Raw genomic sequence first — 15,235 nt, 5'->3', positions numbered from 1 at the left:
AAACACTAAAAGACAGAGGCTATTTGTAGTTATGAGCGATAACGAGTTTGACTAATCAAAAAGTGTCTCAGTTTTGACACAGGACATTAAATCCATTCTGTTGACCTCGGCACAACATACTTAAACAAACATTGGAATAAATTCCTCTTACTCCACAGACAACAATATTCCAGCTACCGTTCTCGCTATATTAAGCACCCAGCTCAATAAGTTGCCCTTGACCAACTTCAAGACCAATTTGGAAGTAGCTCTTGAAAGCACCCCTACTAAGACTGAACATTTCTACGACCGCCCATATTTTCTTGAGTATATTACTAACTTCTTGAAAACAAAAGTGTAGAAAGGCAGTATAAGGCTTAAAAAAATAATAGTCTTGGTTCTCAGGCACCGCCCGCATCATCATAAAGTTTGCCGCACGTTTCAGGTTTCTTTCCATTTTAAAAAAAATAAAAAAATTCTGAGTTAAACGGTAGTCAAATACTGTATTCCAGTTTTTTAATCATCAAGGAATACATTTAGCATATAAAATGCTTAAAAGGGAACACAATAGGGTGGAAGACATACTTGTTGAATCTGGCCATACGACTCTTCCAGTACGCTAGTTCCGCAGTTGGTCCGATGTCATCAGCTTCTCGCCGCATCTGCTCACTCTCAGCCAGGACCTGCTCGATCTGTTTGGACCACATGCTTAGCAGCTCCTCAAGCTTCTCCAGGTACTCAGTGTTTGCAGCTGTAACAGATGTCCACAGCTTCACCATGTGTCTCTACAGCTTCATTGTGTCTCTACAGCCTCATTGTGTCTCTACAGCCTCATTGTGTCTCTACAGCCTCATTGTGTCTCTACAGCCTCATTGTGTCTCTACAGCCTCATTGTCTCTACAGTCTCATTGTGTCTCTACAGCCTCATCGTGTCTCTACAGTCTCATCGTGTCTCTACAGTCTCATTGTGTCTCTACAGCCTCATTGCGTTACTACAGTCTCATTGTGTCTCTACAGCCTTATTGTCTCTACAGCCTCATTTTGTCTCTACAGTCTCATTGTGTCTCTACAGCCTCATTGCGTCTCTACAGTCTCATTGTGTCTCTACAGCCTTATTGTCTCTACAGCCTCATTGTGTCTACAGCCTCATTGTGTCTCTACGGCCTCATTGTGTCTCTACAGCCTCATTGAGGGAGTAACAAGGATCTTTATGTTAAGATTACTTGGTGCAAGTGGCACTGAACTTCATAAGTGAGAACACAAACAACTCTTCTACCTTACACCTAACAGAGAGAGGAACACATTCCTCAGACTTTGCCTTGCAGGTGAAGATTTGTCAACAAAATGACATCTTTTTTCTCTTTCCCCCCTCTCCCATCATATTTTAAGATCTCAAGAATTCCACACCGTACCTGCCGTCTGATAATCTGCAGGGGACTCCATGCTATCTATGATGTGCCCTGTTCCGTTCTCCTCCAGGGCGACCTGGCCCTCCATGTTGTTCAGGGCAGAGATAAGGCTGCTGATGAATTTCTCCATGTTTTCCAAGAAATCCTCAACCTGAGCATTGTTGCCATTGCTGCCATTTGTCAAAGTGCCCCATTGCTGGAAAGGACAACTTCAATTCAAAACACATTCTACTCTTGCTCATGAGTGCACAAACTGAGTGAGTATGGTTTTAAGCCACTTTTTAGCAATAGTCAAACAATATCACGGCGGGGGACACCAGGAATGGGCTTCACACATTGTATCCATGTGGGGAACCGAACCCGGGTTTTTGTCATGACAAGTACACGGCCCCTTTGCATAAATACATAACCAATCAAATATACCAGAATGATACCAAAGGATTTATATTCAAGTCAAATTTGATTTAACACATGCGAATCTGAAAAATCACTGCATTCACAAACATACTACTTGGATATTACAAAAATGAAATCTTACAAAAAAAGAAATTAGCCTCAAATTTCCACTATTCTGCTACCTACCTCCAGAGATTTCAGAGCTGGCAGTATGACCTTTGACATGTGTTTCTCGAACCCACTGAGCACCTGCCCCTGGTTGCAGTCCATCATTCCGAAGTTGACCTCGTCTGCGATGTTTCTGTTCGAGATGGCCTTGGTTGACAACCTCAGGAAGTACAGACACACTCCGTGTAGACCCTGAGAAACACAGACGTACACAGGACCAATCAGAATGCAGGGCCTTTACAGCATGTCACTCACAAAATTCAAGACCTTTTTCAGGCCTTTTCAACGCCTTTCTGTTTAATTCATTACGGAAGCATACAATCATTGCACTACCACTCTACTGTGTACTGCCATTATCATTGCTGTGCACTAACTTGTACTGATTTGTAAACCTAGTGAATTTTGTAATACATTAGTTGACTGAACAGCCAACAAATGGTATACAAACTATCTTCTTTTACATATAGATTTCTTGGTTCAACATATAACAGAAACAAACACTGATGTGCTGCTACCCGACAATGGGGAGTGAGTGAGAATGGTTTTACGCCGCTTTTAGCAATATTCCAGCAATATCACGGCGGAGGACACCAGAAATGGGCTTCACACATTGTACCCATGTCGGGAATTGAACCCAGGTCTTCGGTGTGACGAGCGAACGCTTTAACCACAAGGCTACCCCACAGCCCCTGCTACCCCATAATATTGTCCCACCACTCATATCACTCATATCATTCATAATCATATAAAAAAAGAACTATAACAGAATATAAAATCCTGAAACAATAAAACCTATCCCTTCAACCAACTGACGATGCTGACTGGCTGAGCTAGGAGATTACGGAGATTTTGTTTGTGTCTGAATGTCCAGCTGATTACAAGTTGCATCATAAATTCACTTAGGGGACAGACTTGATTAGCTCGAAAATAGCCTAGAACTCCAATTTTAGCCTGCTTTATCAGCTTATGCTGCAAAATAGCAACAAATTAACCGATTTTTATGTTATCAATGAACATTCCGGAAACACTAACTATTCTGGAAACTATATCTCATTTCAAGTAAATGGGCTTTTGTGGAAAGGGCTAAAAAAATACCAATGTTAATAGTTTGTGCTACGTTGGGATCCCTTTGATCACAAAGAGGATAACGTATAACAACGGCCCTTTAGCCCAAGGGATTAACATGGATTTGAAATTTGATAATACAGCAAAATTATTAAAAACTGTTCATTTCAACACTTGCATAAAACACGAACTGTACCATGCTACAGCGTATCAAAAGGGCAGATTTTACATGTTTTCAGCAAGCATATTTCTTAGACCTACGCTGATTTTCTTAGACATCGACCAAGTCTGTACACCTCATGGTGAAGAGTTCATTTTTAGTCACAGACTTGCTCATAGTCTTGAAGTTGACAAAATTCAACCTGTATTTTCACTCCTTTTAACTATACTTGTGTCTTCGGTTAAGTCAAAGCTCCAAGTGTGAAAAAGAACACTAGTTTTCATACAAATTTTTCTACAACTTGGAGCTCCAGATAAGCTGCGTATCTGCGTAAAATACGCATAAAAAATGCACAAATGCGCAGTAAAATAAAATCCAAGCGTATCAAATATGCAGCGAACATTACAGATACGCTAGAAAAATAAAACTTGTGCGTATCATCAAAATATTGTGAAGTAACCCTGCATATTCGATAAACAAATCAGCAACTTATTTTGAAATTATAAACGGGCATTCCCTCAACCTTGCCAAACTCCACGATGACAGTTACATCATGATCATTTGCAATCACACATTCTTGTGGAAGTATTGTTGTATTTTTGAGTCCTATAAAGCTCTCGAACCCACACGACACCATTTTGCAGGGACTAGATGAATAGTGTTTTTAAATATTTAACTTAAATACCCACATGTGTAAAAACTAGTGCGTAACAGAAATTTGAATACCCAGATAGAATTACTGAAACCCAATGATTTTAAAATGCATGGGTAAAATACCTACAACACCAAGAGCTTATCTGTAGCTCTGACAACTTCAAAATTTAACTGGGCCAAAAGGTGTGACTAGGGTCAATTGGAGTTATTCAAAACTCCCTTTGCTAACTTGCATTTCATAATATTCACCTAGCAACTGACTAATGAGTACCCAAATAAAACAGAAACAATGTCTGACTTTCATGTAGTGCACTAATTGCAACATCTTGATACATACTGGAAAGGCATAACACCATTGGTATCTTTAAGATCTGTCAACATGCTGCCTTGAAACACCATTATTAATCACAACCAAAATCCTATAAATATATCTTTCCTTATAATTAAGTTCATAACATACACCGTCTTGAAGCTATTGTCAACACAGTACATTCGTGCAGCCTACTCATAAGTGATTTAGACAGAAAGGCTCAATACCCAAACACTTTCATCACACAATGGCTGCTTTCACAATAAACATCTAGGCCACTGTAATTACAGTCATTAGTATACAAGCTGGAATTGTGTTAAACACAACTACCTTTCAAGCCCCAATCACAGGTGTAATCAGACACAATATATCCCATTTCACAACAAACACAATCAATATACCGATGTTAAAACTGTAACAATGTAACGGCAATAAATCCTAGATGGTGTTTGCGCCAAGAGTAATAACAATTTGATTGAAGTTGTGATAACATCACTGCTTTTCTCGTTTTCCCTTTTATGTATAATATAATAGGACTTATCTACAAATGAACAGAAAAACACTTCCTGTTGACAAATACAAGGAAATGATAACACAGTTCCCAACGACGGCGGCATCGTAAACCCATTGAGTGATGACAGACGGTGCTTAATGGTACAAATCACACAACTTTGAGTACTGATCAATACCAATCTTTATCTTTATATGATCAATAAATAACGCAATGGGAGGCAGTCAAGATTCAAGCTGACAGACCTCGTCCAATGTCCCCAGGTAACAGATCATGGCAAAATGCCAGAGGTACAGTCTGTAATTAACATGCAACAATACCTGGTTATGTTGCCGTAATGTTGGGCGATTACCACTGACGCAATAAACAATGTCACAAACAACACTATAAACCCCTCGTGTTTGAATGTTATGTGAGCATAATATATTAGTAATGGTGTACGAATGACACAATATCAATAAACACCTCATTGCAAAAACTTATTTAACAATTATTTGCTAGTTTAGTGTGTGTTTATGAAAGGAAAAGAATTTGAAAAACGAAAGGTGTAAAGGTCAAGTCTGCATTTAATCTGCTTAACAGGCTAGTGCATGTGTACTGCTTATATTTACATTATTGTGAAACAAGAAGTGTAAAACAAACCCAGAGCCATCCTTGATTATCCAGGGTACTATATCTCCGTTGTGTAGTGTTAAATACCCTGGACCCTTGCCATCAAGCTAATTTTGGAAGTGACATGACCATCTCAATCTCGCCCATCACTAGCTTAGCACAGGCCTTCTCTCACTCAAGTAATTTCATCGAATCACTATTTTCATGCCAATAGAATTGGGCTTGAAACAAAAGTTTTAAAAGAGAATCACATGCATTTTGCAAGACAGCTATCAGCCATGTTTGTTTGATGCTAGTAATATAGCCGCGCGTGACAGCGTCACTATTTGAAAAATAGGGTGATAGAGCTCAGAATATGCAGAAAAAATTACTTCGCTTGCATTTGAAAACGAATATCAAAGCAAACCATCAATCTCAAGAAACTACTCGAAAATAGAAATTCCATAATGCAACAACCTCATCAGTGACATCCATCAGAGCCACATTTAGACAAACATGTAGTATTTTGTATTAACTTTGATAATTAAATATTATGTTTACTTATGCAAGCATCCCCTACCAAAATGGCAGAAAGTGTGCAGAATACTTCATTCCTGCAGTAGGGTATTTATCATGACAGATAGGAGATACAATATACAGGATAACTGAGGTTGGTCAAAATCCTGTTGTGAGAGAGAAGAAAGGTTATTTCAGTACAAGCCATTTGATGCAGTGCATGTATGTCATGTATATTTCCCATGTCGAGGTAGTCATGTCAATGTGGGCCAGTCATGTCAGACTGTAAAACACAACATGGTGAACGTGGTGAACGTGTCTTACCTCAGTGTCCCCGCTTGTGATAAATAACCTCTTGCTGGGGTTACCAGTCGGGGTTGTCTTCTGCAACAGGAAACAGTCAGATGAAATGTTAGAAGAATGTCATCGGAAAGTCACTGCACGCTTGCCACCAAGCATTATTTCCAAATTGGAAACGACAGGGTGAAAACATAGTTCAGCTAGTAATATTCTCCATCCAGAACTGTGCATTTACATTTATTTTCAAAATACAGAAATCAGACATGCTGCACTTAATATTTTGACTGTTTGTACCAAGAATAGAAAAGCTGCAGCATTAGAAATTGGCACTAGTCCTGCAGTCTTTGCCAAACTGCCCAATGGTAAAGGCATCATAAGTACTAGTAGAAATTCGCCATTTTCAAGGGTTTTGACATTTGTTATCATTATAAGGACTAGTGGAATAAAAATGTTAGTTTCTTTGAATGAAGCTGCCAAGCTGATTCGAGTCAGATCTTAACAGAAAGAGGTATTGAGCAAAAGATCTGACTTTAATTCAAATAACATAAAAGTACACATATATTGTTGACTCCTAATTTCAGTCCCTAAAAGATAACTTATAACGTCTTTCTACATCAAGCAATAGAAATAGCACTCACAGAGGCCTCTTGATAGAAAAACATCAACTTTCTGGCTCCTTTCTCAGCAAAGAAGTTGTCAATAAGGTCAAACTGAAAAGAGAAAACACGACATCACTCTCCACCCACAGTTACATCACAAACAATGTGTCATGGCTACACGGCAAGTTCAAGGTCAACTATCAGCCATTCCCTTTCTCAGTTGTTTGATGCCATGAATATGAGGGATGGACACAGAGCAAGATAAATAAATATTCATGTATTATATTGTTCTTCTCTCACCTTGTCATCTCCCAAGATGAAGTCTTCTACTACAGCAGCATCAAGGCCAAGAGCATCCGAAATCTACAAAAACAACAATAAACCTTCTTCACAAATGAATTCTTGTGAAACTCACAGCACACCAGGTTCAATCAATGTCAGTTTGAATAGATCATGGATTTATCAACATGTAACATTGGCTAAAAGTCAGAATTAACATCCCTGATCAGTTGAATTGTATCATCTAGTTTGACCTTCAGCTAACAGTGAGTGAGTGAGTATGGTTTTACGCCGCTTTTAGCAATATTCCAGCAATATCACGGTGGGGGACACCAGAAATGGGCTTCACACATTGTACCCATGTAGGGGAATCGAAACCAGGTCTTCGTTGTGACGAGGGAACGCTTTAACCACAAGACTTCACCACCGGCTGTTAACAGTTTGGACAAAACATGGGAATATCCCCACCTGGCAGAGCAACATGAAGGCAAATAGAATAATTCACAAACCTTTTCAGTGAGGTAGGAATGTCTTGCATCCATCTGAAAAACAATAAAGATATTTACAAAGTATTTCAGGGAGCGGGTTACATTCTCCAGCTCAACTGTAAGGGAGTGTGTTAGCGAGTGAATGTTGTTTTATTCAGGCTATATTCTTGTTCTATGACAGCAACCTGTAAATAATCACACAGGTGGTTGATAGCATGAACAACTATCCACTAATCTCCAGATCCTCAATTTAGTCAGTTCTTGTAAATAAACGTGATGGGGATTGATTCTGAACCAAATCCCAATGAGGATCTAGTCATGGAGAACCAAAGGATAGGTGTGAGTGTGTATGGTTTTACGTTGCTTTTAGCAATATTCCAGCAATATCACGGCAGGGGACACCAGAAATGGGCTTCACACATTGTACCCATGTCGGGAATCGACCCCGGGTCTTCGGCATGACGAGCGAACGCTTTAACCACTAGGCTACCCGACCGCCCCACCAAAGGATAGGATGCACAAGACATCCTCATAAGACCTGGTGTTTATCATAATCTGGAGATAAGTAGCAATATTCACAGACCATCTTTAACAACAGGGAGACAAAAATGGGTTCAACTAATATCACCCCTGGAAGCCGTGTCCATGACATGACAAGGACAAGCTGTAATCCCAGAACAACAAACAGCGCCACCTACCTGCAGTTTCCTCTCATCCTTGTTGGCTTTTGCCCGCTGGACTTCCTTCATAGCGTCTCCGGCCAGAACGATCTTCTTCATGGCGGCCTGCACACAAAACATACATAGCAGTCAGTGACAAACACCTCAGTCTACTAGTCCTTTGATTACTAGTCTCTCAGATCCTAGCACTATTTTTTTTCACCTTTTGTACTTATTAGCTGATCGTACAAGAACACACAGGCTTCAGACTAGTGGCTCAAGTCTCAGACTGAGATATTCCAAAGGACCAAGGGAAAAGTCAAGTCATAAAATAAAGGAAAAAAATATTTTTCAAACTACTGACATGAGCATGTCAGTGACTTGACCTTTCAACTCTGTTGTTTTTCACCAAATTAATATTCTAATAAGATCCCCCTATTTCTAATTTTGAGAGCGCCCTGGGCGCTTATTACGTCAAATACAGTACTTACTGTATGTATCTGCTAAGAAAATCAGCTTGAGTCAGAGACTAGCTGATTAATAAAATATTTTAGAAAACATAAGTCTAGATATACAATATGTTTTAATAACCAGAGAGCGTAATAACAGGAATAAATTGTGGACTTGGTATTTCCGGTATTTCCGGTGTTGGGTGCTTGCAGTGATCAGCTGGCTAAGTTTTTGGATGGGGAAAAAACATCATGTCAGTGTAAAAGTTTTTTAAAAATGTACATAAATTTTGTGAGCCATGCATTACCGCATGCTGTAACCGAGTTAGTGCTATACTGAAGGGCGCAATAGCGAGGTAAGACTGTATTAGTAAAATCACTTCTCGAAATCTTCTAAAATCAGCTGTTTCACCCAATTAGCCAAACCCATACACATACTGCCAAATTAAAGCAAATGTTGAAAATACCAAAGTCTAATTCTTATTCATTTAAATATGTTTGATTACTTTTGTAAAAAATTCTGAAAAGTTTGACAATTTAATATAATGCTGATGCTATGGACCCAAAAGGCCTCTTATATACTGTCCTTTGTCAATGATTGGAAAATGTAGCTTAATCTAAAAAATTCACAAAATAATCACATATTATTTAACATGATTCACAAAACGATAAAGTCATCAACACATCATTAAAAATCTAAAATAACTGAAACTGTTAAAAACCTGCGTTTCTCATAAAGAAGTCTTAAAATGTTTCTCCATTTTCACTAAATGCAAATCTATGTAACAGTCTTTTGACCATGTCATTTAATTATCACTTAACAAGAACATTAGATTATCCATAACTATTTGTAGAATAACGTAGCTTAAGAAAAATACAATGTACCTTTTCAATGACCATAACCAAACATAAAACATGCCACGTCCGACACATTTACAGTAAGTGGCCCCCTATAAAAGGAATTTATTCTCAGCCTGTATTATAAGGCGAGCGGCTATAGTGTCTATTGCTGTCAATCAGTGTGATCACTGAAGCAATGGTACGTTTGTCGCATGCCCTATTGATTGGCTCTGCTAAGTGATAGCATAAAAAACTAGATCAATTTTGTCAATAAAAGCTCTGGAAACCTAAAAGGGATGGATTTAAATAAAGAGCCTTGTTATTATTAATATAGGTAAACATTATGATAATGTTACACTTGAACACTAATAGCCAATATGCCTGAGACAATATAATTGCAGAGTCATACTTCAAAAACAATTTAAAGTTTCTTCAACTAGCCAGAAGGTCCTTTAACAAACCTAATGTGCTTAATATTAAACTAGATTAATTTTATTACATATCAACTTCCACATGTTAAGTTGCTAACCCATACAGAATTAATAACTAGACTTATGTTTCAGACTTGATGCAAACCCCAGCATTTGACAGTTTATACATAGAATGAAATAATAAATATTTCTTTATATCTTATCAGCAATATTACAGTTTTGTTTGTTTCTTGTTTGTTTGTTTAACGCCACACTCAACACTATTCCAGCTTTATGACGGCGGTCTGTAAATAATTGAGTCTGGGCCAGACATTCCAGTGATTGACATCATAAGCATCAATCTGCCCAATTGGGATAAGATGACATTCATCAACCAGGTCAACGAGCCTGACCACCCGAACCCTTTAGTCACCTCTTACGACAAGCATAGTCGCCTGTGTTCCTGAAGACCTATTCTACAGGTCCAATATTGCAGCTAACTACAGCATATGTATACAGAAGGTAATCTTGCTACTTCTGATATTTTCAATATTGACATCAACAGGGATCCTTCATTTCAACAACAAAAAGTGAAGCTAGCAGTCTATTCACATTAATTACAATAAAACTAATTTTTCTAAAATGCAAAATCAGGTATATTCTGTACAAGAACTTTATCAATTGTAACTCATGGTAACAATTTGGAAGTGTTATCAATCAAAGATATGTACCTATCCTTATTAAATCATTTTCACTTTCTGATAAAGAAAAAAAATAAAAATAAAATCTATTATCCATCTGTTATTTGAATGTACACAAGTAAAACCGTTGTGGCACAGATTGATAAAAATGGATTAACAAACGTACTGGCACAAAGTTGGAAATAAATAAACAAAATGTCATATTTGGATTTATTGAAAAACGAAACAACATACTCAACTTGATTTTCATTCTAACTAAATTATACATCTACAAAAATAAATGCAAGACTCGCTTACCAAATTTGAATGGTCTCAAGACTGTTAACAAATTCTTATCATTTCATCAGAATGTATTAGAATAATTCCTTTTTTTTTTTAAAAAAACAAACAATTCCTCACCTTAGAGACCTGCATCTTTGGAGCTGGCTTCTTGTTTGCCTTGTCATCTCCTGTAACACAAACATGGGTGAGCATCTTCAAGCAAAGCTATGCAGTTCCCCCGGGGGCCTTAGGATATTTGTAGTAACTGAACCTTGGGGCCATTAACATTGGGGCTACGGCAATTACCCCTTGACTGTCATCTATAATTTTGAACACTGTTAAGGTCTGTCAAGACAGAATCAAATTAAATCCTTTTCAAAGGGGGACAACCACACAAGAGGCCTTTTTCAAACTTGTGTGATCTCCAGATAAACGAGGATTTTACCAGGATTCTAAATTTCATAGAGATTTATTCCCCTTAAAGTCACGACACTCATTTTTTTATATTTATATCAATAATTTGTAAACAAGGCAAGGCTATTAATTTCTATTTCTTGGTTTACATATATGTTTTTCAAAATACTGGATCATTGGTCAAAATTAAAATTTGAATAATTTTGTTTTAAATATTTCTTTAAAGTGGTCACTAAATAGGACAACTGGAAGTGTAACAAAAATATATTTATCATCAGTTTTAATTTACAACCATAAAAACAAACTATTCCGGAATCAGTCAAATCAGAGCACACATACACTCATTTATACCATATAAGTTGCAGGCATTGAAGATGGCGGCAACACCATATAGAATATTTTAACAAACTTGACAGAACTAGAAAACTATTTGCACCATAATTTTAATATTCCATAATAGTTAAATTTGGAGTCAAATACTCAAAACCATATACTAAAGAACAAATGCCAAATAAAAGCAACAGAAGATATTAATCACTAATACCTCCAGATAACCTTCATAAGACTCAACTACAAGTACGTGACAGACACACTGGGTAGTGTCCAGATTCACACTCCAGTTGCTGGGGTCAAAGAATGTAGCATGCAGTTCATAAACTGTACAGACATCAGCTTTATCAATACAGTCACCGCTCTTCTCTAATGGCTGTCTTATCAATAGGCTCTTTTATATCAACAAGTCATCGGCCTCTAATACCTTGAATCACACAGCAGACACTTGATAATATTTACTGTTGCATTGAGCTAAATGGACTACATGTACAAATTGCATGTGCAAATAATAGATAGACGAGAAAATTGTCCCTTTCAGAGTAATCAATCATGCATAGCGTCTCAGTGGTTAAGCACAAATAAAACACCATAAGCCCAAGAGGATCTCCGGGCGTGATCGTGAGTACATTTCCGTTTCTTATCATGAAAGATTGCATTGTGGGCGAGGTACTTGATTGTGAATGGGGTGCTGGATATATCAGACAATCCTACTGATGGGAAACAAACTCACTATGTACATATTTACTTAACAGTCAATCGAGTCTGGCTTGTCTACATAGAGTGCGAATTTATGGTAACTTAGTGATAAAACTGTTGATTATGATAAGTGTGTTTGTTTGTTTAATACTCATGTGGCATTTGCAGTTTGACACTGTATGCCCAATATATTACATATAGCACGAACAACATGTCACTTAGGTTCGAGAGGATAAAACTAGAGATTGTCAAGCACCAGATTACTAAATCTTAACATAGAACACATGTTAATTAATTTCACATTTTCAAATCTGGAACATGTTAAATTTGACTTTGGCAGTTTTGTAGTTAATTTTTCAAAAAATGCAATATAAAATATTCAGTAAACAGGCCTAATTTTCTTTACCAAGCTTAGAGTATGTATTTTTGCAAGTGTCATATTTCCTAGGATTTATTTCATTTCAAACACTTAGAAGCATTCTTATTTTAATTTGTTTAATTTGTTTTAAAACTTATTACAACCTTCATTCAATTTAAAAAAAAATAAGCTGAGACTGATAAATTGAAAAACGGATTAAAATCTGAACTGCAAAAAATGACAAATACGTTATCTGTGTACACGCTAAGTAAATATTTACACACAAAAATGACAGCTGACAGGGGATTTGTCGACCTCTGTGTCTGAATATTTGGGACGCTCAGATAGGTTTGTTTAGGTCGTCATATCCTATTGATTTCACTTTCTTGAACAGAAATGAACTTGTATGCGCTAAATTGTGCAATACAAATAAAAGAAGCGGAAATGGTGACTTGTAAATCTAAACCATTTAGTAACTGACAAGGTCGAACGTTTTGAGTCATGACGCTTCTACCACTCACCTTTGGTTACCAGAGGGGGCGCAACTTCTTGATCAGGTTTGGGACTGTCAGGTTTGTTTTGCTCTTTTTCACTAGGCCCGCCGTCTTGTTCGACGTCACCCATTTTGAGGAAATTATTAGTATCCCCTCACAATCAACAGTCCAGTTGTGTCCAAGTGCCCTTGTGAGAAATGAATTGTTACTGCGAGTTCTCACTCAACACTCGAACTAAGTAGGCGCGTCATCCTTGAGCTGTGCTACCGCGCACGTGTTCTGACTTCCGCGCTGTGGGGGATACAAAATAGTCCGCGATAAAAATACTGCAACAAATATTTATTGCTCGTTATTTTTACTTGAGATTGTAGGTATGAAACGGGCAGGGTATTGTCACAAATATCCCTTGCAGAAAATATGTTTTGATCATGAATAAGATGACAGATGTTTTTTTGCGGACTAATATTTTGGCAAGTGGCTCGTTGGAGACGTTTCCTCACCATGGAGACATGTACACAATAGAGCCGGGGTCTGAAGCGGATTAGGGTCATTATTCTTACCTAATCAGTTCACGTATCGAAAATCTTTTCACGGCAGTGTGGTGTTGCGGAATGATAAACAGTGTTGGACAAAATGTGAAAAAGTCAGTACAAGGAGATGTGTCATCAATTTTGTAAGAAATATATCTTCATTTAGCGCCAGGATTTTTAAATGCCCTTGTCTCCGGGTCACTAAGTTCTAATTAGTGTTGACTTTCTTTCTTCTATTGTTTATGCTAGATCTATTTGATATGTATCAAATAACATAATTGCTGTTACAATATTACGCATTATACAATGGCATGTTCAACGTCGCTATTCGTGCACTTTAATCAAATTAATATTAATTAATGAATTCAGAAAAACGTGTTTTTTTATATACAATGCACATTAACGTCACGAAGGGCATCGTAAAGTTAAGAAGAATAGGTTATTTATTTATTTATTTTTTGCATACGGTACAGATAAGAATTAACGGGTTAGATCTATTTGAATAGTAACATACATTTGGGGAGTGGGTGTTGTTTGTTTCGATGAATGTTTCTCTTCCTTAAGTTTGTTTTTCATTCATTCCTAGGTCATTTTTTTTTCAGTTTACTAGATCTACGTTGGATACTGTATTATGGGGCCCCTTTCAGCAATATCACAGCAATATCACGGCGGGGGACACATTAATCACAGATTAATATCCATTTACTAATGGAACATGAATCTAAGGCATGACGAACGCATGCACGCTTATTTCTTGAGTGTGTTTACGCCTGAATTTTATTTTCGTTTGTGACGGGTTTTTTTTTATATATTCAGCTTACCGTATATATATTTTTCGCATTCAATCTATATTATACTGAGTGTAGATATCAGCGCGTCCATATAGCGTGGGTGTTCAGGTAAATACAAAATAACGCAATGTTCAGTCCAACACCGAATGGTGAACACTATTTTGAAGCTGAGGAGATATATAGCTCAATATTGTTTATCTAAACAGTTTTAAGTATATTTTTTTAAGTGAAGCCTTTAACCAGAAGTCCCCGTAATTTGAGGCAAAGTAGTGTTATATTTTACAAAGACAACGAAATTGCCAAGATCACCAAGTTCCACCGCCTTCAACTATACATATCCTTTCATGAAATTCGACTTATCAGGTTTTAACCTCAACTTTAACAGTGATACCTTGGTAACTCGAATTCCCTTAACCCGAGGTATGGTCCCAGACGATGTAACGTTATGGTAGAATCACATCGACATAACTGCCCCATATCGACACTCCGTTATATGGATAACTCGGTTTCTCGATTTAATATGTGTATGGTTCTAATTGAGCGAGTTAATACGCGTGTAATAATGGTTTTCACGCGCCCTGCAGGAACCATCGTGGGCGTAAGACAAAATGTCATTGTTTACGTCATGTTTAATGACGTCACAGTAGATGATGACGTCACGCTCGATCATTGTTGGCATCATTTGGATACTTATTATTTCTTCACATATGGTCGATGTGAGTACAGTTGGTTGGTTGGTTTGTTGTGTTACGCCCCACTCAGCAATATTCCAGCTTTATGACGGCGGTCTGTAAATAATCGAGTCTGGACCAGTGATTGACATCATGAGCATCGATCCACGCAATTGGGATCGATGACATGCTTCAACCAAGTC

The 15,235-nt window shown here is 37.5% G+C and overlaps 1 protein-coding gene across 1 annotated transcript in view; it reads right to left on the bottom strand.

Moving 5' to 3' along the window:
- Positions 1 to 13,178, bottom strand: part of LOC139476069 (dynein axonemal heavy chain 5-like) — a 71,783-nt gene extending 58,605 nt beyond the window's left edge. The window contains exons 1-10 of the mRNA XM_071259308.1: positions 13,068 to 13,178; positions 10,884 to 10,933; positions 8,124 to 8,210; positions 7,447 to 7,479; positions 6,959 to 7,021; positions 6,698 to 6,769; positions 6,084 to 6,143; positions 1,971 to 2,144; positions 1,392 to 1,584; positions 565 to 730 (exon numbers count right to left, since the gene is read on the bottom strand). Of these exons, the coding sequence (XP_071115409.1) occupies positions 565 to 730; positions 1,392 to 1,584; positions 1,971 to 2,144; positions 6,084 to 6,143; positions 6,698 to 6,769; positions 6,959 to 7,021; positions 7,447 to 7,479; positions 8,124 to 8,210; positions 10,884 to 10,933; positions 13,068 to 13,170 (1,001 nt within the window). The 5' untranslated portion in view covers positions 13,171 to 13,178. The remainder of the gene's footprint in view (positions 1 to 564; positions 731 to 1,391; positions 1,585 to 1,970; positions 2,145 to 6,083; positions 6,144 to 6,697; positions 6,770 to 6,958; positions 7,022 to 7,446; positions 7,480 to 8,123; positions 8,211 to 10,883; positions 10,934 to 13,067) is intronic.
- Positions 13,179 to 15,235: the final 2,057 nt, after the last annotated feature.

This window comes from Haliotis cracherodii, unplaced genomic scaffold (assembly GCF_022045235.1).
Source record: "Haliotis cracherodii isolate W230 unplaced genomic scaffold, xgHalCrac1.p SCAF_3, whole genome shotgun sequence".
NCBI lineage: Eukaryota > Metazoa > Mollusca > Gastropoda > Lepetellida > Haliotidae > Haliotis > Haliotis cracherodii.
The sequence above is the reverse complement of the archived record's forward strand: the minus strand, read 5'-3'. Positions and strand labels throughout refer to the sequence as shown.